The sequence below is a fragment of the Numida meleagris genome, chromosome 1 (genome assembly GCF_002078875.1).
Source record: "Numida meleagris isolate 19003 breed g44 Domestic line chromosome 1, NumMel1.0, whole genome shotgun sequence".
Classification (NCBI taxonomy): domain Eukaryota; kingdom Metazoa; phylum Chordata; class Aves; order Galliformes; family Numididae; genus Numida; species Numida meleagris.
In genome coordinates, this window is record NC_034409.1 from 121,940,768 (window position 1) to 121,967,586 (window position 26,819).

The window sequence follows — 26,819 nt, forward strand, 5'->3', positions numbered from 1 at the left end:
GAACACCTCCAGGGACGGTGACTCCACCACCTCCCTGGGCAGCCCATTCCAGCGCCTGACCACTCTTTCAGAAAAGTAGTGTTTCCTAATGTCCAGCCTAAATCTCCCCTGGCACAACTTGAAGCCATTCCCCCTCGTCCTGTCTCTAGTTACAAGAGAGAAGAGGCCGACCCCCAGCTCACTACAACCTCCCTTCAGGTAGTTATAGAGAGCGATAAGGTCTCCCCTGAGCCTCCTCTTCTCCAGACTGAACAATCCCAGCTCCCTCAGCCGCTCCTCATAAGGCCTGTGCTCCAGACCCCTCATCAGCTTCGTCGCCCTCCTCTGAACACAGAAGTCTGACATTCAAAATTTTGTGATGTGTCTGTGGAGCACTGTGTATTTCTTCATTCTGTGCAGAAGATCTGCAGATGCCAAGTGATAGTGAAAAGCAAATTATATCCCACACTTCCTTCAGGAGCATTCACTAGTATAGCAGCCCAAGTCCTTGTCATGTAAGTGCATGAATCTGGGTAAATTATGGGGTACTATAGGAATACGGGATGTGATGTATGAGAGCCAGTGGCAATAGAAGTGTTAATGGGAGACTGGGCACAGGGAAACAAAACTGCTTAAGCACAACGTACAGAAGATAGAGAGACAAGATGCAGAAGAAAAATAGGATATAGGAATAGCCCAGTAATCTGAAAAGGGCAGTAAAAAAAATCAGCTGGCTTGGCATTCCTGGTAGAAAGATCAGCCATCAAATACTATTTACATATTACTCTTGATGGACAGATCTGGGAACCAATAATGACCCCCCTCATTGCTCCTGGCTGAACTGTAGCAAAGCACAGAATTACAGGAGTTGGAAGGGACCTCTGGAGATCACCTAGTCCAACCTCCTTCTAAAGCAGGTTCCCTGGAGCAGGTTACACAGCGAAGTGTCCAGGTGGATTTTGAATATCTCTAGGGAAGGAGACTCAACAACCTCTCTGGGCAGCCTGTCCAGTGCTCTGTCACCATCACAGTAAACAAGTTTATCCTCATGTTCAGATGGAACTTCCTGTGTCCCACTTTTTGCCCGTTGCCCTTTGTCCTGTTGCTGGGCACCACCAAGAAGAGCCTGGCCCCATCCTCTAGACACCCACACTGTAGGTATCTATAAGCATTGATAAGATCCCCTTTCAGTCTTCTCTTCTCCAGGATCCTTTTTAGTGTGGGGAACAGATGGATTTGAATGCTTGCGGTTCAAACTAGTGATTGCGTGCCCCTGGTGCGAAGAGTCGAGTGACCTTGTTTGTGCCTTGTAGTTGGGCCAATATGCAGCTGTTTCCATTGTAAACACTCATATAAAAGTGGTTTCAGGGTATGCTTGTGCATATTACACTGTAATTAACATTGTATGAACACACATTTTAACCCCTCTTCCATGAGTGCCTAAATGCTTTCTGCTAGCAGAAGCAGAACAAACACATTGTACCTTTTTCCCCCTCTCTTCATTTTTGCCCTAGCTGAGAACAGGCTGGTAGGTAGGGAGGCATGAAGGCAGTGCTTCCAGCACAGAAGAAATAACTTGTAAGGAGCTGATTGGTTCTGGTTGTTGATGAGTAATGGGAGTGCTCCCGCCTGGCTCCTTGGGATGCAGAGCCGCTGCCGTGGTGGTGTGATGTGGGGCCAGGACAGGTGGCCTGTGTGGAACCACTAACCCTCCAGTTCACAATGTACTTCCAAGTAAAATTAAGATGATAAAACTATGATAGGAAGAGGCAAGCATATCTAAGTCTGAAATAGTTTTAGAAGACTGGGATTTTACATATTCTTGAGTATAATCTATGCAATATTATGTTGCTCTCTTTTTAGACAGCATAATCATCCCATTAGGGAAGAGAACAGATTTGTTTGAGTGCAGTGTTTCTGGTTTTAGGATCTGTTAGGCAGCAAATTGGTTTTAAGCATCAAATTCTGGTTAGAAATAGGATGGAGCTACTGGGGATAGATGGCAGTAAGGTGGCAGGGTGGGAAGGACTTCTAACACTCTGCAGGAGTCCTGCCCTGGCTACTGTCCTCAAACATGTAAGAGCTGCCCAGAGATCCTGGATTAGCATTAATGTTGTCATGCTTCACAAAGAGAAGTAATATATTTTCACTTTCTTATGATATTTTCTCCAGGAGTGTGTGATTTGTTCTTTTTCTGGCAGAGCTTTCACACGGGTTCTCTCTGTGCTACTGGTTTCCCATCTTTTCTTGGTTTGTAGCCTATTCAGATGTCTCCATTGGAGAGGAATTTCATACTGTTGACAGAAAGCTTATTCTTACTCATGGCAGGGCTGGGATTCCCTAGGGATAGCTAAGAAGCAGTGGCTGTGGAGAGTGTCTGTCACGTTAGGTGTTGTGGATGACATGTGCCTTTGCCTTTTCTAAGGCAGAATTGTTGCAACATGTGCTTTATGCAGTGTTTTCCCTTTTGCACATGTGTTTTCCATGAAGGAACGAATGAAGGAATGAGAGAGGTAGCTGGGTGAGAGGGAATGGATGTGTAGGCATTTTGCTTAATGCAGGAAGACGCAGTGATGAAATAAGCTTAATGGAGCTGTGTTCTCTAGGATACCAAGAAAGAATGGAAAAAAGGATGAAGTGAAAAAAAAAAGAAGAGATAAGAAAAACATGATAAAAAATTATTTTAAAATAATTTTACATGAATGGAGATGTCAGAAAAAAATATGTCAAGTCAGACTCATAAAGGGATGGTATAAAGACCATGTAACTGATGTACCTTCCCTCATCCCCTTCCAGTCTTCCAGTGTGTTAAAATAATAAGTGATTTATGTCTTCAGCTCAAAAATAACTATTAATTTGCCTAACTCAGCCATGTTTGTGACTGATCACTGCACAATCTTTATGGAGACAGCAGAGAAGAAACTACACACCAGAAAGCAAGAATTCAAGCATCTCTGACAAGTATACTTTGCAAGGGAAAAATGCATTCCTTGCTCTGCCTGAAGAAACACTGTTGGATGTGGATGTCACCAGGCCAAGCCTCTTTTGTCACCTAGGTTCCTGTCTTCTGATCATCTCCTTTCCCTCCCACCATAATTTTTTGCAGATTTTATAAACCCTTGCTGGTCACTGGGAAATTATTGTTTAAGTAAGATGTATGGTGGAGCAAATGGAAGATGATGGGGCCAAGTGGCAGGAAAGGCCTTCTGCTAGCCCTCCCACAGCCATGCTGCACAGCCAGCTGCCTGGAGCTTGGCAGGGAAATGTCCTCGAATTTTTGCTGTCCAGGGACAGAATTCAGCTGTTGTAGTATTTGAGACCCAGCTGGCTGCTGACATCTGTAAGGAACAATACCAGAGCAGAAAGAAAAAAATCACATCCAGAGTATAGAGACACCTGCTTTAGATACAGAAAGATAGCTTAACTTGAGCTTTCATCAACCAGTTGAAGGTTAAGTATTTAAATTTAGTGATGGTTTAAGTAGCACTTGTTATTAGTGAAATTTGTGGACATTTTACAGAGGAAGAGAGTTTAGCTGCTACTGGGAATTTTTTGAAATCTTCCTGAAGTTTTAGAATGCAAAGGCTCACTTCTGTAGTACTAATCCCCTTTGGGTTCTCTATAAAATCAGAATTAATTAATTCAAGATAGAGTTAAGGTTATTGATTTTGATTCAAAATTAATAACTAACCACCAAACGTCTTTATAAAATTAAACATAGGCAGTTACGAAAATCTTAAGTATAGGGTTGCATGATTTTCATACCACTCTTAACAGTCCTGCTTTCACAAATCAAACATTCACCTAGCTCTTTAGAAAAAAGTTTTATGTTACAGATATCCTTGGTAATATTATGAGCATTAACAAGTCCTAACCAGAGCTCTTAAGATGTGTACATTTGAATCCTGTCTTTCGTTTTGCAGTTAAAAAAAAAACAACTTACCTTTGATACAGTGCATGACAATTTAAAACTGCACTTACCAAAAAATTATGACTGAAATAAGATCAGGTTTTCCATTGAATGACCCTGAGGTATTTAACTGGAATAAGTTCACTGCTCTTGAGTTGTTGAGAAACAGTGCGTGAAGCATGCACATTTTTTTGCACAGATGAGAAAGTAATAAACATTTGCCACTAATGTTCTGCTTTTTGAAACTCGGTAGATGAGGAGTTATGACCTTCTGACCGTTCAGTAACCAAATCCCTGGGATTCTTGAAGAAGAAAAAGTCAAAATCTTTCTCAGATACCCCAAAACAAGACTGGAAATATTGGTAGGAAAGGGAATATTGGTAGAAAGCTCTCTCTTTAGATGCTTGTGTGTTAGTGACAGTATTTATTCCAAAAGAAATTTACATTTGGCATCTGAAACATGAGCTTCTTTCTCCCCATAGCATCCTGTTCGTTTTTCCTTTCTTCCCTACAGCCCTCTCCTCCTGCGTCCTTTACTAGATGTTGATACATTTCATCTGCTTTCTTTCTCTGACTCACACATTTACCCCAGTGACTCAACCCCACCTCCACATCTCTTTTATGCTCACTCTTTCAGGCTGCCTGTAGGTCACCCACCTGAAAGATGCTTCTTTACATCTCACTTCTTTTCGTTACTAATACAAACTTGCCCTGTTATCTTAAAAAACAAGTTGCACTCTTTATTCTCTGGCTATTGCAGCTGCTGCCCACCCCTCTTTTTGTTTTCATGTCAAATTCATAGATTCAGCTACCAGGAGTTATTTTTCTTTAGTTCTGTCTGGATTTGTTCCAGGCTGGCTCTCATCCCTGCCACTGCATCTAAATGCTCTCAACCAGCATCCCATGACTGCCAAATAGCATTGCATTATTAGAGAGAAGAACTGGGAGAACTTCTTGTACTTGATCAGTGTGCCTTCTTTCTGCTCCTTAAATCACATAAAATGGAAATCTTTCAGTGCCACTGAATTCTTCATTTGGAGGTGAAAGGAAGATATTTGATTTCCTAGGAAACAGATATGGGTACTTGTGACAGAAAGAAAGGTACATGTAAAGTATATACTCCTGTGCTAACATTTTTATATTTATATTGATTTGAAATGTGCAAAAAAATTGTTGAGAATATGTGATAGTCAGGAAGCAATTACATACCCAACATGTGAATCTCAGATGCCTTTAAAGGTCTGGTATTTCTCCTCAGTTATCGTTACCTATGTTTCACATAAGCCTCCTGCTTAATACTGTGGATTATGCTCTGACGTGGGAAAACATGTCTTATTTATCCAGCTACTTCAGAGTTTTCTTTAGATAAATAAGCTGAAGTGTCTCACCTGAAGAAATGTTGGTATCATTTGTAAGCAAGAGAAGGATACTTGTAGTTCATCATGCTCATCAGTCATCACGGGCATCAGTAAGAAATTTAGGAAGGTTGAGACAAAAATATCTGTAAGGATATGCAGGTTCATCTTATCCAGATTAATTTAGTGACCTAAGCTGGAGTTAATTAGAAGTATTTCAAGTATGGATATTATTGTGCCTTTTTTTCTTGGGAAACTGAAGGAAAAGCACTGTTCTCTTTTTTTTCCTTTTTCTTTTTTTTTCCTTTTTCTTTTTTTTTCCTCTTTTTTATTTCCAGATCAAGCATGATGGGAAGCTACTTGCAATTGTCTTGAAGATGAATTCCTATGAAATGGCTAGAAATAGCTACTATGAGGTCTTTTCAAAGTAGCCCTAAACCAAAGATTTTTCAGCCTTCATGCTAATTGAATTACAGACACAAGGAGCTGAAATGTAGCACAGTTTATGTGATTGATGATAGTTTTTATTGTCAAAAAACCTCACTCCTTTCTTCAACATTATTAAAGACAGAAAGCAGTCATTTTGGAAATTTAACAATGGATGATGGCCTGTGTTTTCAGGAGAATGGTCCTCTGGTTCTTCAGTGATAACAGGTGCTCAGCTGTAACGATAGGAGGCTCCATATGCAAAATTCTCCATAAACATTAACTGGCCAAAAGTCATGCCTTTGAAAAGGAAGCTGGCCTGGCTGGGGCTTAGCTCATAGTAATGATAGGATGGGTTCTATGTCCAAAGCTTTTAAGTATATATCAGCACTTGTCTTTCCTTACAGAAGGACAAGTGCTGATATATACTTAAAAGCTTTGTGATATATACTTAAAAGCAAGTGAACAGGGTTACTTGGGCACCATTGCCTGTTATAAGTTAGAAGGAAAACCAAAAAATCCCATTCAGTTTGTGCTGATTTTACTCACAGTTAACGTGTCCATGCAATTCCTCGGGTAGAGATTTATAAAAACGTTGACAGGACAGGCTTTTCTTGCTCTAGTTTCATATTAACGCAACCCCAAATGCGCAGATCTAAGTGAGAGGATAAAAAAGTTGCAATGTTTAAAATAAAGGAGAAAAAAGAAAACAACAAAAAGGCAAAACTGCTGTTAGTACACGGGCTCTGGGACACAAGCCCTTTTAGCTGGATCTCTTACCTAGGGAGGGAGGCTTCGTGCAGCAGAAGGATGCACTTTCTCCCTGGGCTCCTCTGAGCATCACCGTGACCTCCCTCCTGCCTAGGTCCTAGTGGGGACAGCCGGGAAGCGCCTGGTACGTGGCAATTCACTGTGCCTCTGGAGGAAGCTCGTATGTAGAGTGTGAGAGCTGGCAGGTCAGTGACTAAGCTGCAGCCTTACGTAAGAGTGAGCTGCAGATAAGGGGTGACGGAGATATGCTGACTTCTGTTATCGAATAATTGATGCTCTGTGAGAAGGAGTTGTTGCTGGATTCGTTGAATCAGCTGTGCTCACAGCTTGAGAGTGAAACTTTGGAAAGCCCTGTTTGGTCTAGCTGAAGTAATTAATGCTCATTATCCAGGACTGGGTCCAGAGTAGGGAAACTTACAGAGTGCTATCTCTGTTGCCTAATGTCTGCGGGTGATAACTATTGGTGATGTGAGACCTCCAGAAAAAGTCCTGGTTGCCTTCTAGGAAAGGCACTCAGCTCTTTAAAGTAACAGGCTCTTTGATATATGATACTCCTGAGTGTTAAATGCAGCTTCAACCTTGCAACTCAAGGGTCTGCAAAATTTCTTAATCCAAATATATGTGGAGAGCTTTCAGCCTGCTTTTTGAAGTATTTAAATGATCTGCATTGCCAGGAATATGGACAGTTGCATATTACAAGGGGGAATACTGAACGTAACAACAGTGCTTGTGTTGGGGCTGTTAATTCTTTACAGTAGCACACATTTATGTTTATGGATCTAACAAATCTTTCATCTTGATTTGCCTTTCTTTTCCTTCTCATGTGGCATGGCTAAAGCATAGGTTCTCTCACTCACCACCACCAAAGAGCCCAGATAGCAGTTGTCCAGTGTGCACATGAGAAGTCAGAGTGAAAAAGCTTCCACAGTTCCTACTGCTTTGAAAGTGTGCAGCCAAGTTAGTGTCCTGTTTATCCATCTGTTTATGTGTATGTATAAAATCTATGCTGGAAGAATCTCGTGCTTACATTAATTTCCTGGAAATTAATCTATTAACAAAACCGGATAGACTGCAATTGGAAGGAGAGGAGCATCAACAACTGTGCTTTTAAAGCTCACTGATAAACAAATGAACCTTCTGCCACCTCGTAACACAAGCTAGAGAAAAGTAACAGCAGGTTTTTCACCCAATCCTATCTGTGTTTGCTATGGAGTATCTATGTTTGCAAAGCCAAATTCTAATGCGTTGTCACAATATTCATTTTTCAAACATAATTGTTATTACTTTGTCACTACTGTGTATTCATGTGATTGATGCCAGTGATAATTTCTTCAGAGTTAAAATCAGACATACTGTAACAGAGTGTAGAAGTTCTTAATTTTGGGGGGCTTCCTATTGTCTGTGTGTTGCTTTTTGCCACCTGTCTGCAGAACCAGGGGGAGGCTGTGGGAAAGCCATTGCCCATTGTAGTGAGGTTCATCCTTGTAGAGTCGTGGGTCAAAGCAAATTCAAGTCCATGCCGTTTCTGAAGCTGAGCGGTTGGGTTGTTGAGAGCGCAAGCTCCGCAGCAACAGGTGTCATCCTGGTCATTTCCTGGGAAGTACAGGGAATATGGTGAGTAAAAACTTGTCTTCTCTTCACAGGATGTACAGGGAAGTACAGAAATGTAGGGATGGGAGATGTTTAGCCGTGGAGATGCAGCACTGTGATGCTTGTTATCTTTCAGAATCTATTAGCCAGGTTATCATATTTGCAAACTGCTAACAGTTCTGGCAAGGTGACTAAAGTGGCACCGTGGATTTCTGTGGCTCTGATGCCCTGAATGCTCAGAATGGTAGATAGCTTAGAGGGGCAGGCTTGGATGTTCTTCTGCTTTTCCTCTGGGTGCTTTCAACAGACTCTAGTACAAAACAAATGTTAAGTCCTGCCATCACAGAATTGCCTTAGATCTATTTTGCGTCCCAGGGTTTACTTTTAAAGTTTGACATGCAAGAGATTTCCCTTGCAGCATCCATCACTTCAGACTTTGTCCAGTGTAAATTGTGAAGTTTTCTCCTTTTTTTTGCTTGGACTGAGAAGCGCAGAGGTTCTGGGCACATTCCAAATTTTTGAAGTGGCTTTTTCCACTGTCAGGCGGGGTCTGGCTCAGAGTCAGCTGCAGTTTCCTGATTCTCACCCTTCCCTTTCAGGCAGACAGATGACCTGCCTTAAGGGATCAACCTTTCTTGGAAGGTGAAATTAAGCACATCAATTAAATGCTGTGACCGTAAATATTATCTGCCTGTGTACCTATGAGCATATTCATCTTGTGTTAGCACTCCCTGATCTGGTGTTTATTGATCAGTTAATTAGTATTTGCACAGTGCTTTGAAGACGACAGTGATATGTACATTTCTGTTATCATTATAGATTAGTATATTACACCAAGCCAGAAATATTGCTGAGATCATTTGTCCGTATTCTGGTGAGAGAGATGTGTGTTTATTAGGAGAGCTCAATGAGGCATTGAGTGCACTGTTACAGTTCAAAAGGGGAAAAATGTGATAACTGTGTGGGAGTTTTAGTAGACACGTTTTTCCCTGCAGTGAGCAGGAATGAAGATATTAATTTTCTTGTCTCCCTCTGTTCGTGGGTTGTAATGTCAGCTAACTTTTCCTTCTTTTCTTCTCCAAAAGACTCATCACTTTTGTTGCTTTTTGAGTGCTTGAGTGCCATCGGTTTTATTCATGGAAGAGGATAAAGGAAGATGTCCTTTAAGTAGTTGGGTCCATCCTGGTCCATTCAGAAAAAAAAAACCAACAAAAAAACAACAACAACAACAACAAAAAAACACCTTATCTGTCTTTGCAACATACAATCATAGGGAACTCAATCCATACCACTTCAGCATTCATCAGAGTTGGAGGTGCACATTTCTGGTCCTTGCTTTTTATGTTTCTGATCTTTTCTGCCTACTTCATTTAAGCTTCTTTACCGTTATTTTTTTTTCCCTGATGCCATGCTTAACTTGATCTGAGGTCATGTTTTGCGTAATTAGATGTGAGAGAAAATGTGATCTGCTAATAATGCAGGCATGGTTTTTCATTATGGTATGTGCATATCCATTAACTTAAGGAGAAACTCACTTGGGCCTAATGCAATGCTTGTTACACAGACAAGAAATTTTAAAAAGTTAGTCATGTGAAAAAGTCTGTGTCTGGAAATCTTCATGGCCCTCACCTTACTTTTGGTTCAGATCAGAGGGATGCTGCACTTCTGTGGACCATCACTGACTTTTGACTTATGGGCTTCCCAAAATGACAAGGAAGGTTTTGAGAGGGAAGCTGGTACGACTGGAGGGACTAGAAAGGCAATTAACCCTGCAGTCAAGGTCTATTAATTGCCTTTTCCAAAGGAGTGAGTTCAGTTTGGGTTCCTAGTGTTGCTCTGGGCTGCACTCTTTCTTAGCCCCAGGGGAGTGATTCATTCCTTAGAGACCTTCAGAATTTTTCCTCTCTCTTCATTAAGGACCTAGTCAGGATTCAAGTGGACTTTGTCCCTTGGAAATTTTCCACTTTTTAACATAGGATAACATGCAGATTCATTTGAGTGAATGCCACTTCACTCAGGAGATCATTTTCCAATTGATCTTCTTGCAGTTCACATTACCCAATGGACAGCTAGTATCTGGTGGGATCCCTTAGTTCCCATTCAGTAAAGAGGTGAAGACTCCCAGGGTGGCCGCATTCCACAACCAGCTCCAAATTGCTGGGAACTTGTGCGGAGCCAAACAAAATTCTGAACTCGGTTGTTTTTCACAGAATGTTGTTTTGCATTGGTTTCATGGTAGTATAAAAGTGATGGAAAAAAATACCTGAGCCGCTTCATGCTGTTCTTTCTTGACATGCTGTGATATTTGAAACAGATTGATTTGGTTGATTTTAGCTGTCAGGAAGAGAAATTTCCCATGGATGCTTTAGAGTTGAGAATACTTGTACTACTTTGCTGGAATTTTTAGGCAACAATAATAAATAGTCTTTGCATGTGAACTTGTATCAAAAGAAACAGAGTTATTAATCCCTTAGGGGAAATCATAACTGTTTTGCTTTCTAGATGAATTTTATTTAATTTCATGCGCTCTCACATTGGTTTTCATCTTCTTTTTATAAGCTTTCCTTCCCTGTTTTCTTGTTTGCTTTGCATCAGTGTTCCTTTGCTTTCCCCAGAGTTTCATCTACCTCTTTCTTTTGTCTCCAGCGATATTCAGTACTGATATGTGATATCCAGGATATTCAGTACTTCTCATTCCTCTAAGCCTTCCTTGATAAAGTAGCTGATAAAACTCCTCCACTTTCTTTCAGGTTCCAGGATGTGAGTCTGCTGGAGGCTTCCCCTAACTCTTTCTCATTCATTCTTTCCCTGTTTTCTTCTCCAGTCTGCCCCTTTCGGTCTCTTACAGGAATTCTTCCAGTTAACAGTCTCCTAAAGAAGCCGATTGGCTGTGGCTAAAGAAAGTAAGTTTTTTTCAGGCACTGCTTATCTCTGCCATGATTTCTAGCCATGTCCCATGCCAAACTATTTATATGTTACCATTTTATCCAGCAGTAAGTCTGTAGCTCCAGGACGAAGAAGGAGCTCAGCAAGATGCAGGTGATTTCCTTAATTTTCTCAAGTTGTCTGCTCCATGCAAATCTTTTATGTCTGTTTGCTGTACGAGAGGCTGCGTGGCAAAGGTAGTGGTGAGGCAATAGGATGTAAATTGAGGTGTGTAATTTTTTGTCTGAGAAAGGAATGTGAAGCTAGTAGGTAAGTTTGCTCAGTGGTAAGCTGAGCTCATATGTTGTATTACCTTTGCTACATCACAGGATGCAAGGGAATCATTCTGCATCAGATGGAAAACTGCAAACTGGCAAACTGAAATACTCGTGGGATGAATTTAGGAACAAGTGGCACTAGAATAGTGGGCTACATTTGTATAGGAGTTTATCCTTCAGGTTCACTTGCCCACAGACAGAGAGCTATTGCCTCAGTCTTCTTCCTAGTCTCATTTAGATGAGCTTGTTTGATATCTCCCTTTTTTTTAGTTCTGGTTCCTGATTCTCATTTCCCTAAAAGTCCAACTTTGGTTCTTAGATGCAAATGAGAATAATTAGCCTGATCTGAATTTGAAAATTGTTAAGCCTTTTGATAAGAACAAATTAGGCTTAACATTTTCGACCTTGATTCAGTGGGCTTCCTTCTACTTGTGTTTAGAGGTTAGTAACTTTTTGATCAGTATTCTTACTTCTGTCTGTTTAGCACTGTATATTGGTTCCTCTCTTGTCTTCCTGTGTTTTCCCTTTCTTTGTTTTTCACTGCTCTGCTCAGTTTCCTGAACTTTATGGAACTGAGTTTGATTTCTATGAAGTGAGCTTTTCCTTGTGGCTGCCCTGTGTCCTAGCAGAGGGAAGGCTCCAGGGCTGTTGCCCTCCACAAGAGATCCAGTGAGGTGCTGGCATCGTTGTTCTTCTTGCAGGACTTGAGCTGGCATCTCACCATAGCATCATGCCAGGCTGCATAGACAGTGGCCTTGGACAATGCGCAGAGAAAGCCTGGGTAATCTCTTGTGGAGGGGAGATTTGGGTTCCTTCATAGCTGCTGCATTTTTGCATATGTGCACAGTGTGTCTCATGTTTCGCATGTAGGCTTTCATTTCTGTAAGCTTTTCCTTGAGAGCCTAGGGAGATACAGAACCAATTTGAGATGTGTGGAGCTTTGAACTCTGATGTCTGCAGCATGTTACATAGTGAGGCACTCCGCGTGCTGGGGTTGCAGATGGAGAGAAGGGCATGACGCCCAGGGCTGCAGTACCCACTTTCCACTTCTCAGCATTTCCTGTTTGTGGGACTCTGAAATAAGCTATATGTAGCTTCCTAGGGCTCAAATGGACACTAAGGAGTTACCTAATAGCAGAGCAATAAATCCAGCATCAAATGAACTCCTTGAAAGTAACAGCATTTGCTGTAAAGTTATTTTGAAATGTTCAATACCATTTACTCTTTTTCTAGTGCAGTCGTTCCTGAAGAAAGAAATTTTCAATGTGCATAATAAACTCTGAGTGTTTGGGCAGCATAATGTAAAGGTTAGGCTTTGCTTTAATTAGCAAAGAAAAAGAAATGGTTGGGTTGTAGTAAACTGAAGTGTTTTGTTTTTTTTCTTTTTAGTTGATTATTATTATAGATTTTTTTTTTAATGAAAAGACAGGTGCATTTGATGGAGCTCTCACTCTTCTGTTAGCTTCAGGAGATGCTGACTTGATCCCTGAAGTGATAAAAGCTAGCATTTGTTAGGTCTAGCATCATAAAGCATAAAGCACAGGAGAACAGAAAAACGATGCCTTGAAGAGAGATTTTATCAGTGGTAAAAGAGAGAAGTGCCAGAGCCTGATCCCTATGCCCAGAGTCAAGTGGCAAAAGCAGCTCACGTTGATCTGAACAGCAAACACCTTCTGCTGCAGGTTGGCCATTGACACAGCCAGTTCAGGTGTGCCCATCAGGGGTGGCTATCAGAGATGATGCTCAATCTGCTTGTATCAAATAAGATCTCTCCTACCTTTCACCTTTAGATGGCCATCAAGGATATTGGTACAGGCTGGGATCTGGCACTGTGTATTTGATACAGGTAGCTCTTACATTGTAAGCCTGTCAAATTTAGAGTATCATAGCTAACAATGCTGCATATGAGTTTGCCTCTTTACAGGAATACAAATATTTCAGGCCCTTTTGTAGCATGGAGTGAGGAAAGCTGGTGATTTTAGTTCAGTATATTTTGATTCATCTCTCAGTCTCAGGAAAAATGGAAGGAGTAAGGTACAATCTTGTGCTCCCTGATTGTAAAAACAGAACTAGAGACAGTCCATGGAGATTTCATTCTGCATTTTTGTCTTTACTACAAGCCCTGCGCACTTTGTGGCAGTGTCTTGTTCTCACTGTCTGAATTGAGATTCACTTGTGAGTCAAAGTCATTGTGCTAGTTGTGTCCCTATTCTAAAAACTTTCTTCTTCTTTTTTTTTTTTTTTTTTTTTTTTTTTTTGCAAATTGAAGTTCTAAATTGTGATGTACCATACATTCAGGAACCTCAGAGTAACAGTTCTCCAGGTTAACACCTTATTCTGCTCAACCACTGTGCTACTTTTTGTGTGAGGTGTAACACCTCAAGCTCATCTTTTAAGCTAAGTGTAGCAAAGCTCATAGGTTTTTTTTTTTCCAAGTGTTTTTATTTTCTACTAGTTACACACTTCTGCTTTTCCAGTTGAAGTGCTCACTAACAAGCAGGGTTAATGGAGGCATGCACTGCTGACTACAGGAGATTGATTTTTGAAAGCAAGCAAAAATGCGTAAAATACTTCTGCTTTTTTTTTTTTTTTGCTTTTTTTTTTTTTCTATTTTTCTATTCTATTTAACCCAGAAAGTAAAGGAAAAGAATGAAATTAAAACCAGCCTTAAAAAGAGTTCTCACGCAGTGGTGATAGGGTTTGTGTTTTGTCTCTTTTCCAGGGATGATAAGAAATGAGCTCTAAGATACAGGAAGAATGAGATTTGCTTCTTTTTCTCAAGAAAAAGAGTTAATGAGCCTTAAATGGGGACAAAACCAGCAAGCTAAAAATTCTGGAAGTTTCATGTACTGTTAGAAAAAAGTACTGTTAGAAAAAGGTGTTATAATCTTGCTGCCTTCTGAAACATGTAGTAAGCACATACAGTATTGCATGTTTGGTTTCTTTTAAACATAAAGGGCATATTATTAATGCTATCTGTTGCAAAGGCCATGATGTTAGTATGTTTATATTTTCCTGCAGGAAACAAGGTCATGCAAAGTTGAGTCTTCCCTTTGTGCAGCATTGCACAGTTGATTAAATAGATTTCTTCTTCTGAAATTCTGTCTAACCTTGTGAAGTTTTAACAGGACAGATTCGAGACTGTATTAATACGATAGATCTTCAGTAACAGATCTGATCTGACAGTCATCTGCCTTTTTAAATTGCAAAGATGTTTAAAAATTTCACTTTCTGGTCCAGTCTCACAGAAGCTAGCTTGATGCAAATCAATTCTGACCCATCAAGGGTGTGACTGCATGAAGAGATGCATTGATTTAATTGACTCATAATGTCTGTAATGTCTTAAGCTGCAGGGAGAACCAAAGCTTTCTTTCTGTTTTCCTTTGTTCTGTTGTCTGGCTGCTTTGTGTCCAGAGGTGTGCCTGACGGGGTACATGTGCATATGGGGACTCTCCAGCCACTGGGGCTGCACTGATGGGTTGGGATTTGCAGGATGCTGAGGCTTCTTGGGCAGGTTTGGTTGTTGACCCGCCTGCAGTTGTGTGGTTTGAACTGGCATTGACAGGCTTTGTAGGTGCTGAGCTAGTGGTAGAACTGGACATAGCCTGGGAATTTACATCAGCTGATGCTGGAGTGCCACCAAGGGGGTGTGCTGGGGTGATGGTAAGCTCTCCATTTGTGGATATTGCTAGTAACAGTGGTTGGTGTTCTGGGCACCTTCTGTCTAATCATAGCCATGGGATGGGTACTAAAGAGGAGGAGAAAGTCATTCACTATACTGTGTTCTCACCTGTGTTTAAATGGATACTGTGGTGGCAGTAGAGGCTCTCAGAAATAGCCTCTGTTATCCTGTCCAGATCATGCAAGAGAAGCTCTTGGACCAAAGTTTGTCTTTTCTGCCATTTGACAGTCTGAATCTTTTCAAACTGTGGAAGAACAATATTATATACTCCAAAATGCAGAGCATATTTTTCTTTTATATTCCCTCCTTCCCCAAGTGGAAGGAAAATAGAATAGAAGCATAAGGGAAGAAATATGCATAATACTTATCAGTGTGGGACATTTATGGGCACAGTATCTCTATGCCACAGTACAGTGCATTTCTGCCCATGGAGAGTATTGTCTCATGGATTGTCTTCCCTTGTGCCTCTTCCAGATACGGGGCATGCAAGGAGGTGTTTTATTTTGCTTTCTGTCCCCATGGCAGTACTTGGAGTGTTTCCTTTTTCAGATGCTGTGTTGCAGCACTTGTAAATGCTTGGCTTTTGGGTACCAAATGTAACTGCTTACTGCAGGAGTAATGCACCTCTCCTTGTATAGTGATGGGCAATCAATATCTATGTCAGTCTCTCAGTGATGGAGATTTGAGGACTGGGTATAAGGTGAAAAGCTGAAGAAAACTGAAATGTGATATCTGGGGTCTCATCATGCTCTGATGCCTTTTCGAAGGTGTGAGTACCTTCCAAAGGGAAGAAAAGGAGAAAATGGTAGTACGTAGGTATGTTAGCATAGGCATATTTCCTTGTCTAAGAACAGATGGCAAAGCCCAGCGTTGTGTTGATTGTGCTGTTATATCATGAGTCAGTCCTAATATCTGTGATAGCATTGTTTTCTAGAGATTTCCAATATCCTTTGCATTCAGAACAGCATGGAACTGTACAAGAAGACAGAAAAATTCAGGTAAAATCATTTAAAGAAAATACGCTCATCGGTTGGGCCAAAACACACGTCTTGATTCATTTTCAGCAAATCACAGATGTGGATCATAAAACCACAGGATCTACTGAGACATCTTTTAGATGAGTCAAGAGTCTGGAAGCCTTGATGTCTAAGGTTGCCTCTATGGAGACACTGACCCAAAATCACAAATTTTGAGAAGCCCTGAATTTGCTAAGTGAAACTAAAGTAATTTTCAGACTGAGACATTCTGGCAAATATTTTTTACTCTTTTTCCTCAGCTCAAAATCTCCTGCTCTAGCACATTTTGAAGTTTTGCTGTGGACCTGAAATGAGCTGAAACAAAACACTGCAATTTCTCAAATATGAAAACCTCTGTGTTTCCAGTTCTATTCCAACTGCTATGCTGCAGTTTGCAAGGTTAAAACTTAAAGCCATCTGGTCTTAGAGGAATGGGAAATATTTTTATATTTGCTAAAGAGCTACAGTAGGAAAAAGACAGACATAATAGTTTCCAAAATCTGTGATTCTCTTTAAGTAATGATCAAATTTTCTTTTACGCAGATATTCTTTTCCAAATATTAAACACTTCTGAACTTTCTGGTTAAGTATGGGCAAAAAGTTCACCCTAAGACTGGGCAGGGTTTTTGTTATGCTTTTTTTCTTCCTTTCATTTAAAGAATATCTTGGGTTTTTATGACTCTGAAGTTGCTTGAATACAAATGCATGAGCACCTGCCATCTTTATGCGCGTTCCTCTATCATGCAGTATAACAAAACCAGTATTTAATTTACTGCATAATGTCCATGTTCAAAACAACTTTCTAGATTGATAAAAGAGGAATAGTAATTGAAAATATTCCTTATAGCTGATCGAGTTTTATCTGTTGAACCCATTGTGGAATGAATCCTCTCAATCCGAAGGTGCTGTGGGCCAGATATACTTTGTCATGCTCTGGTTTTACATCTCTGGAAGCTGGCTGAAACTGATGTAACTTAGGAGGAAATCAGTTTCTTCCTGCTACCAGGTATGTTAAAAGGATTGAACATGTCAAAAAGATCAGAACATTTTACCTCAACTGAAGTTGATGAAACCAGGATGTGTTAGATAGGAGGGGGAAGGGGTAGCTAGAAAAAAGAACATTGGAATGTATATGTATTTTGTTTACATTGGTGGTATGAAGTAAAATTACTCTAAAGTAACATAACATTTGGCCTAGATGTTGCTAACAATCTTTGAGTTTTTGTAATGAATTTGGTGGTGACAGATTTGTCTTGCTCAGTTGCTGGTAAGCCATTATGGGTAGGATTTTTTGAGCATGAGCTTTCTCTTCTGGAAGTTAAATATATAAAGCAATTGTCTGGTACCTCCCTGTAGTCAATATAAGGAGACAGCACCTCTTTAGGTCAAAGCATTCCACTCCAGGATCCTGGAGTGGGTGGAATGGGTTGCTGAATAGCTGAGGCTTGGCTGTACAAAACCCAGTCTACATCTATGATTCAACAAAATACTTGCACACAATAGATAGCAATACATCTTAAATTAAGCTCGTACTTCAGTGTTTTGCTGAGAGGCAGATTTGCCTTTTGCCTGAACTCATTAGGAGCTTATTTCTACATGAAGGACTAGCAGTCAAAACAGTGTTGCTATCTCTGCTTCATTCCTATGTGAAGATTAAATAGTAAGATTGGAGGAGTTTGGAAAAAGCAGTCTAGCCCTTTGGCCAGGAGAGGCTGCCAACTCCATCCAGCATATCACTCCATGGCACATCAAATAATATTTCAGGTCTAAGGAGGGTGAATGTTCATATATAATACTAATCTTTTCCTTCACTGTCCATGAAAGCAGAATTATCTGAAAGTGGTAATTGCACAGAGCTGACAAATCTCACGTGCCAGCTCTGAGACTGAGATGAGTGACTCTTTCCTAACTCTCCTCTATGCATCGCTGTTGTATTCCTGCAGCCCCGCACTGGGGCTTTGCTCCTGCTGAAGGAATCCCTGCTGGATGCCTCTCAGTACCACAGGTCCTTCCCCAGCCCATGGCACTGTCTCATAGATCAGACAAGGAACTCCTGAGGGGTCCTGAGCAATAAAAGTTAAACTTTGTGGTTTTATTCAGTATACAGGCCAGGTGAGCATTCTAATTTTCACTTCAAAGTCCTGTATGTGTATGATTATGTTGATGCTCCATTGAAAAGTGAAGAGCATTCACTGCCAAGTTTAGGAAAACATAGCACCGAAATTACTGTTACAGTTGCAGCGTGACTCACTGGCATAGCAAACGTGCTCCTAGGAGGCAAGCAGTCAGTAGTCTGCCCTCTATCTCTCTATAATTATAGTATCTGAAGTAAGCCAAGAAAGTACTTCTTTGGGTTAGCTTTATAGCAGAAAAGAACAATGCTCACCTATTAGCATCTGGCACTCAATTAAAATACCTGTAGATGTCAAGGACAAGTCTTCTGCTATCTATTTGGAAAGTCTGATCAGTCATTGTTAAGTATTTCGTGGCAACAGCAAATCAATGATAAAATTCCTTTGGATTTTGGAATTTATTTTGAGACTTTGCAAAACTTTGAACTCTTGATTAGTCTCTGTTGTTTCTGCAACCTCTGAGAGCAGTTCCCTTTAACTTCGAAGCCCTGTTCATAACTACAAAGAGCAAAAGGACTAAATGTTATTTAAAAGTAATGTAGCAAGACTTGCCAACAACACAGCTTAAGTAGAATCTGAGAGGAATGTGGGAGCAGTCATAGCCTTAAAAAAACAACAGTTGGTTTTAGCAACTGGAGAATCTGCGAAAACATTTGGGAGCTGAGCGTGATCCCTCCTTGATGTGTTGAATTTTTGCTCCATGTTTTGTGTGTTTTGTTTTTGTTTTTGTGTTTTTTTTTTAAAAAAAAAACGCTCATAGGAGATTTTCAAGAAAAAAACTGATAAAAATATTTACTTAAGAAATGCCTCGAAGACCACTCCCTCACTAAAGTTATCATTTTCTTTTCTGCTTTTCCTGGCAATTTTATCTACTTTAAGGAAATCTTTGTTCACAGAGTATAGAAGCCAATGCCAAATTTGTAATTCACATATCGGTTATGATTACAATGGTGTGGTTCATTTGTCTTGCTAACGCTATTATCTGAGGTGAATTTTCTAAAAACGTTCCTGTCGGAGTTAAAGAGGTCAAGCTTTCAAAGTGTTGCCATGAGCAGAGTTAAGATCTGGGAGGAGCTGATATTTCCACTGCAATAACCTACTCAGTTCTCAATGCATTAAAATCCAGTTGGTTTTCAATGAAAATATTTCTCAGATTCCAAATTAAGTGTCGGAGGAGGAGGATTAATATCTGTTTGCACACAGTTGTAAATAATAGCAGCACTGCCACTTTTGACCTACCTGAAGAGTAAGCACCCAGATCTCTACAAAGGGAACCTCTTCTCTCGCATCAGTAAAAAGGAGAAGAATGAGCAGGCGAATTCTTATTCACTGAGTGACATTTGTAAAGGCTTTAAATTTCCCAGCACTTCATGATTTCATGCCTTTAAAAATAAGGCCCTGAGGTCTTCCGTCATTCTTGTCATCACAGTTATGAGTTCAAAAATATGGTATTTTGCCTTACAATAAGCCAATTTAGAACACGTCTGATGCTAATAGCACTATGTCAGGCCATGAAAAAAAAATGCTTAGGATAACTAAGATTCGATAATATTCAGAAATAAGAAAACAAAATTTTATGGGCTAAAACATAGATTCTGATCTGTAAAGCTTTTTACTTCTGAAGTATTTAGCTATGTATTTCATCAGACAGATATGATGTTTCTGCTGTCCTGATGTAACATGGACATGTGCTAACTCCTTCTACCTTATCAGCCAGTCTGTCTTGATTTCATTGTGTGCTAGAAGGGAGGTAGCGTGCCCTTCAGCCGGGTCTGCAGTATAGAGCAGGGGACCAGGGTGTAGGGAAGCCACATAGGGTACTCCTGCTGCTTGGTCTGTGTGCATGATCTCTTTTCCCGTATCCACGAGCTACTCCAAAGATATCCTTCCCTTCGTTACAGGCAACTGGTATGCTTTTCAGCATGACCTCCAAAATGGATGTCTTCCCATCATGTGAAAGAACCTTGTTACTGTCATGTGGCCTGATGCATGAATACTGTGCTTTCAGGAGCTGAAGTGTGTTAAACACATCTTTAGGGTCATATAGCTTCTATTTGCTAATATTTCCACAGATACATTAGGGCCATGTAGAGGTCCGGTCTCAGTACTTTTGTTCACACACACCACTTATAAATGTTAAAACCAACTTGTGCGTGCTGTGGTGGAATGGAAGAAGTTGTGTAGCTAAGGATAGTTTTTCATATTACAGAAAAAAATATGTGATAACAATGTAATTCCACTCAAGGATTTTGTAAGACTTGAAAAAAATAAAAATAAAAATAAAAAATAAAAATATATATATATATCCTGAGCTGAAAAATCTGATTTAAAATGTTTGACAAGGAGAGAGCACTGCTACCATGTTCTTGTAGAGCTAAGGACCGCCAGTGGAATTTGTTGAAAGCTGAGTATACAAGAGTGGCCATAGAAAAGATATCCTGCATATTTTGAGAGATTTACTTCTTTGGCTGTCATCAGACAGCACGCATAATCTTGCATACAGCTGCTTAGGCATTGAGTCCCCTGGACTGTGGTGTGGGTTGGAAAGCAGGTGAAGGAAGTACTTACCACATTTTTAAGTGATTTTGATTAACTTCAACTTTTTTTGTTAACACAAGGCTGCTCTTCTAGAAATATTTTGCATAGTTTGGGCAGCAAAAATAAAGCACAAAATGTGATATTACCTTTTTTGTACAAGTGTGAAGAATTGACATGATCAGTCATGCACAAGAACATCTTTTTCATTTGGACTCTCAAGGTCAAGGAGTAACACAGGTCTAACACAACCATGGAAGCAAACAGAAAGCAAAGGAGATATTTTTCTCTCTCCTTGCTTTAGTCCTGACAGTACAGCTTCATGTCTTTTCTTATTTATGGCATATTGTAAAGCATGAGTCATGTTCTTTGAGATGTGTAAATGTCACGAATGCCGGTGTTCCTTCCCTTCCTGCACTGAGAAATTAAACCATGTCAGGGAGCATCTTCAGGTGCTGGATTAAGATTCTGGGCATGTAGTTTTCTCCATCCTGAAGTGAAATTAAATTTCAGTCTGAGCTGGAGTTCCCTTGGGACTAGGACATCTCTGCCCACTAGCAGCCATCTTCTCAGGAGCGTCTCAGGGCTGCTAGGATGGGAGCCTTGGGCAGACCCTGCATCCCTCAAGTGTAGGAACAGCCACAGCAGTCACACATGGCAGGTGCATGTCACTTTCTGAAAATTTTTTGTAAAATCATCCCTCACTTGTGTACACGAACAATGCTACACGTATGAGAACAGCAGGGATATTCATTATCAGAGGGGTGCTGGCAGGATGAGGTTAGCTGCTAGCCTCTTGGAAAACCACCCGCCTTGTAGAAGACTGTAGAACTTTATCCTGCCTCACTCTCTATGCTCAAGTCTGGTTGCCACCTTTCTGTGGAAACTTGATAAAGATGTAGCAGGTTAAAACAGGTAATAACTTCTTACACTGTGTTTCAGTAGGTTTCTTTTTGTTATTATTTCATTTAGTTAGTTTAGTTTGCTAATGCATAAACACTGTGCATTGGGAACTTTGTGGGCTGTCCCTAAGCTCATGAAGGGTCATAGCATAACGCAGCCTGGGTGTGAAGAGGGGGAAGTTACAAGACTTCTGTCCTTATTATATCCTCCTTTCCTACTTTTCAGCCTGTAACAATGATGTAGTCTCATTCTCTTTATACTGTTTTGATAATGCAGTGTTCTAAACATATGAGATTTTTTGTTTAAACCACTGCTGCATTGCAAGCACACACAGAACACACTTGTTTCAAAATATTATGTTGATATCCTCACTGGCAAAAGTTCCTGAGCAGGGAGACGTAGCTTCTTCAGAGCCTCACTGTATCTGTGTGTCACAGCCGTTGCTGCAGGGTTGTTTTACTGGGACACAGTGTCCAGGATTTAGAGAACAAATCTAGATCCAACACAGTATAAACCCACACAATAGCTTAGATGAAAGTTTTTTGGCTTGTGGAGTTTGAAAATCTGTGGTGGCTGTCCGGAGAACGAATATATTATCTGTTCTTGGATTTAGGTTATAATAAAATGTTACTGGCCAGGTAGATGTCTGCTTTCTGGAGTCTGTCTTTTGTACAGAAGATACGTGGTGATACAGAGGAGAGGGTCTGCAGTGCAACTGCGAGTGAAAGAGCAGATCCTGGCTGTGTTTACATGGGGACAAATACTGAGTTATTTAATAGCCTTATTGAATTCAATCTGGAATGAGCAAATAGGAATGAGATCAAATCTGGTGGTCAGTAGGAAACAAGCACTTTGTGTTACTTTTTGCATTCAAAATGTGGGTCCTAAATAATGGAACAAGGTGCTTAAATAAAAACCTGTAGTAACATTCTGATTAATAATGTTTTCTTCAACATCAGCGTACTGCAAGCTGACGTTTCAAGCATCTTGTTATAAAAAATTTACTGTTTCAGTATTTATTTCATGTGTAATTTTGTTGATTTTATGCCAGTATAATGTAAGCCTAAGCAGCTGTAGGTACACAGATCAGAGGCTACTGAAAACTTTTTGTGCCACTTGTATTAGTAAGGGCAAATAATATTTTTTTTTCTACTTGGGGGAGCTGCAAAAGCAATCTGTGCTGTTCTCTCGAGCAGGTCTGTTTGGCTGGTCCAGGGCGACATTATAGAGCAGAGTGGTTGTCTGGGACTGACAACTACTAGGACAGTCATGCCTTGGGGGCTCAGCCTGGGCAGCAGGCTGCTGCTGAGGCAGCCATTTGCTAAAGCAGTCACAAGCAATCTGGTGACTGGTTGAGAAGGGATTGGCAGCATGCAGGTGCTCAGTCACCTTTAAAGTCGTACTGTGCATGCTGTGATGCAGAAGAGGTGTTAAACAGAAGATGAGTGAGAGTCCTTTTCCACCTCTTCTCTCTGATTTATTGTTATATTTGTTTGTGATGCTCACAGGTGTTTAGTTTCTCATTTTCCTTTGTACAGCAGTTATTTGCTATTCATGCGAGTCTTTTTGGGTAGAAGGGGGAGCAGTTACCAAAATGCAGCAGGACTAGAGAAAAGCACTGAAGAAAAACAGGACAATATATGATGTTTGTGAGCATAGTTAGAAACATGAAACTGATGACAACTGGGGTGCACACTGTTCCTGCCCAGCTTTTCACAGAATCACAGAACCATAGGGGTTGGAAGGGACCTCTGGAGATCACCTAGTCTCACCCCCTGCTAAAGCAGGTTCTCTACAGTAGGTTGCACAGGAAAGTCTCTGGGGGGAGATTGAGTATCTCCAAAAAATGAGTCTTCACAACCTCTCAGGGCAGCCTGTTGAGTGCTCTGTCACTCTCACAGTAAAGAAATTTTTCTTCGTGTTTGTATGGAACTTCCTGTGTTCCAGTTTGTGCCTGTTGCTCCTTGTTCTGTCACTGGGCACCGCTGAAAAGAGCCTGGCCCCATCCACTTGAGTCCTGCCCTTTAGATATTTATAAGCATTGATAAGATCCCATCTTGGTCTTCTCTTCTGCAGGCCATACAGTCCCAGGTCTCTCATCCTTCCCTCATAAGGGAGATACTCCATGCCCCCCAATCATCTTTGTGGCCCTCTGCTATGGTCTGTCCAGAAGTTCCCTGCCTTTCTTGAACTGAGTAGCCCAGAACTGGATGTGGCCTCACCAGGGCAGAGTAGAGGGGGAGGATCACCTCCCTCACCCTGCTGGGCCACTCTCTATTTAATGCATCCTAGGATACCACTGGCCTTCTTGGCCACAAGGGCACACTGCTGACTCTTGATCGCCCTGTTGTCCACCAGCACCCAAGTCCTTCTCCGCAGACTTCCTTTCCAGCAAGTTGTTCCCTAACACGTACTGATGTGTGTGGTTATTCCTCCCCAGGTGTAGGACTCAGCGCTTGTCCTTGTTGAACCTCATTAGGTTCCTCTCTGCCCAATTCCCCAGCTTGTCCAGCTTGTTGCTGAATGGCAGCGCAGCCTTCTGGTGTGTCAGTCACTCCTCCCAGCTTCATAACATCAGCAAACTTGCTGAGGTTTCACTCTATCCCCTCATCCAGGTCACTGATGAAGATGTTGAACAAGATTGGCCCCAGTACCTACCCCTGGGGAACACCGCTAACTACAGGCCTCCAACCAGACTCTGCACCACTGCTCACAACCCTCTGAGCTCGGACAGTCAGCCAGTCCTCGATCCACCTCACTGTCCACTCATCTGTTCCACACTTCCTAAGCTTACCTATGAGGATGTTATGGAAGAAAGTGTCAAAAGCCTTGCTGAAGTCAAGGTACACAAAATCCACTGCTCTGTTCCCATCTACCCAGCCAGTTGTGACATCATAGAAGGCTAACAGAGTGGTCAAGCATGATTTCGCCTTGATGAATCCATGTTGACTACTTCTGATAACCTCCTTTTCTTCCACTTACTTTCACTTCGTTTCCCCTCAGCACACTCCTAGTCCTGATGATGGAGAGCATCACTGAGGGAAATGAAAAATGTGAAGCTTGTTTAGAAGCAAACCAAACTGAGTCATTTCTTTATTCCCACAGTTCCTGCACTGCACATTCCCCAGTGAACATGAAATATTGGCATAGGGCTAAATTAACTGTTAAGGTCGTGAAGACAGGAGAGCCTGCCAGTACACACAGCCTGTATTTTAACAAACTCAAGCGGTTGAAATGGCTGTAGGGACTTGTTTTATGCTAAGACCAGAAGTCTCACACACCAGTGTTTAACACCTCCCTCAGTATCCGTGTTGCAGAGGCAGAGAGCACTTTTGCAGGGCCCCGGGAAGCCCCAGCTATGACAGCTGGGTGCTGCTAGCTGGCTGAGTGGAGCAGTGCATGGGAATCCACTGTTCCTTTAAGGGGAAAGGCATTCCACTGCACTAGAGCTTTGGCTGGAAATACAACCTTTGTCGGCTCTCCACTCTCAGGCAGAGCTGTTTGTGTCTTTGTGATGCCAGTCTGTTAAAGGGGCAGCATAGTGGGATGCTCCCTTCAGTGCTGAGTGCAACAGCATTTGTGTTTGTTCAGGTTGCAAGAAGCAATGTAATTTTAAATCAGTAGTGTGACATGATGTGGTTGAAGTGGTTAGCTAATCTGGAACATGTCCTGCTTCTTTTCTCTGGTAAGATAAATGATCTGGGCCAGTGCCTATTCCCTCTACTTTCCTCTTCTTTCTGCCCCCTCCTGCCCTCTCTCTTCCGGACTTCTCAGAAAGTTTTGTCTGGGTAACCTGAAGTTTTAAGAATTGTTTATCTTGCACAGTCTGAAATACTTCTTACCTTCTTGACCACGGTACGGTGAAATAACAAGCAGGCATGTTTTGTAAAGACATCTTTACTGGAAGGTATGATGGATGGTTCCTTGAGTTATTTCTATACTTATCAGAAGATTTGAACCTGAGACACATAGACATACTCTAATTTATCAGTAGTTGCCATCTTAGTACTCTAACCTAAAGCTTAGGGCTTGGGTACAGGAGTTTTCTTTTTGTTATGCAACTATTTGTATGACACAGATAATCCAAGCAGAACTTGTTGATCCTCATTTGGAGCGATGCTAGAAAACAATATTAAAAAAAAAAAAAAAGAATTTCTGGTCTGATAGCAGCTCTTTATTAGTTTGTAGTACTGTATACAACACCTTCTCCTGACAGACATTTTACATATACAAATTACTGTTTTAATGTGCTTTTAAAGACTGCATATTGTTCTGTTGTGTGCTTTTCTGCTTGTTCATAAAATACTATAAGGCAAGGAAAGAGTGAAATTAATTTCCAGAGAGAAGTGTTTTAGGATACTGGGCATTTTTCCACTGAACATCTCTGTGGAAATCTGGAAAAAGTATTATTTCAGTTCTCTACAAGAAAATAATTCTCTAACTGTATTTCTTTTCCCACCATCAATAAACTTGAGAAAATTCTTCTGTAATTATTAACTAGTAGAAAAAAATGGAGCTTGTTTTTGGAAAGAGCAACTTGTGAGTTTATTTGTTTTTAAATAGCATATTCTTTCAAGTGTGAACTGTGGATGGTATTTGTACTATTGTCTTCTGTTTTGCTTTCATATAGAAGACAGCTTTAGCATTTTGGAAAAGGCATGGGAGGAAGACGGTGTTACCTATATCATTACAACCTATGGGTGTTTTTTGCATTTCTGCATTGCATGCTTCTCTGTATAGCTTGCTGTAACCTGAGTACCTTCTGTATAGAATGGACTGGCAATAACAAAGTCCCTAAGGGAATTAAAAAGATCTCTGGTTCTTTTCATGTTTTTAGCTATGAATGTTTTTTGAGAGAAGATGGTAAAAGCCAGGAAAGTTTTAATCTATTACTAGTTTATATTGGTTTCTATTCCTCATTATTAGCTATATAACAACATAATGCATCACAAGTGGAAGTTTAACACATAATGTTTGATGACTATTTAATTGTGGTATCCAGCATTTTATGCTCTGCACTGCTGAAAAAAAGAGCATGATCCTACTTTCAGTGAAGTTACCGCAAATCTGCCATTCATTTTTGTGACAGTTTACCTCCTTAGTAACAGAACTCACTGAGACAAATTTCAGGCTAAATTTTTGTGGTGCTGGAAACTCATCCTGTAGAGTTTGGCACCAAATTGGATGAAAAACAGTAGTAGCATAATTAAAAATTGAGATCATCTGCAGTTTATTTTGTAATAGCGCAGTGTGTGCCCAGTTCCCAGGGGAAAATACTCTTGCAGCAGTTGAAGAACTCAGTCTGTGATCTCCATCT

The 26,819-nt window shown here is 40.8% G+C and overlaps 1 protein-coding gene and 1 long non-coding RNA gene across 4 annotated transcripts in view; one reads left to right on the forward strand and one right to left on the reverse strand.

Moving 5' to 3' along the window:
• The window catches only part of ARHGAP6 (Rho GTPase activating protein 6), a 304,111-nt gene that overhangs the window by 201,933 nt on the left and 75,359 nt on the right, over positions 1-26,819 (forward strand). The window contains exon 1 of one of the 3 annotated variants that reach the window (XM_021410641.1): positions 25,053-25,187. The exons of the other annotated variants lie outside the window; for them this stretch is intronic. Within the exon in view, the coding sequence (XP_021266316.1) occupies positions 25,167-25,187 (21 nt within the window). The 5' untranslated portion in view covers positions 25,053-25,166. Of the gene's footprint in view, positions 1-25,052; positions 25,188-26,819 lie in introns of those variants that run through there. 3 annotated transcript variants of the gene reach the window in all.
• LOC110405407 lies at positions 5,763-24,379 on the reverse strand. Its single transcript, XR_002442865.1, has 3 exons — positions 24,297-24,379; positions 6,220-6,325; positions 5,763-5,906 (listed from the first exon to the last, which is right to left on the reverse strand). It is a non-coding gene; the product is annotated as an uncharacterized LOC110405407 (long non-coding RNA).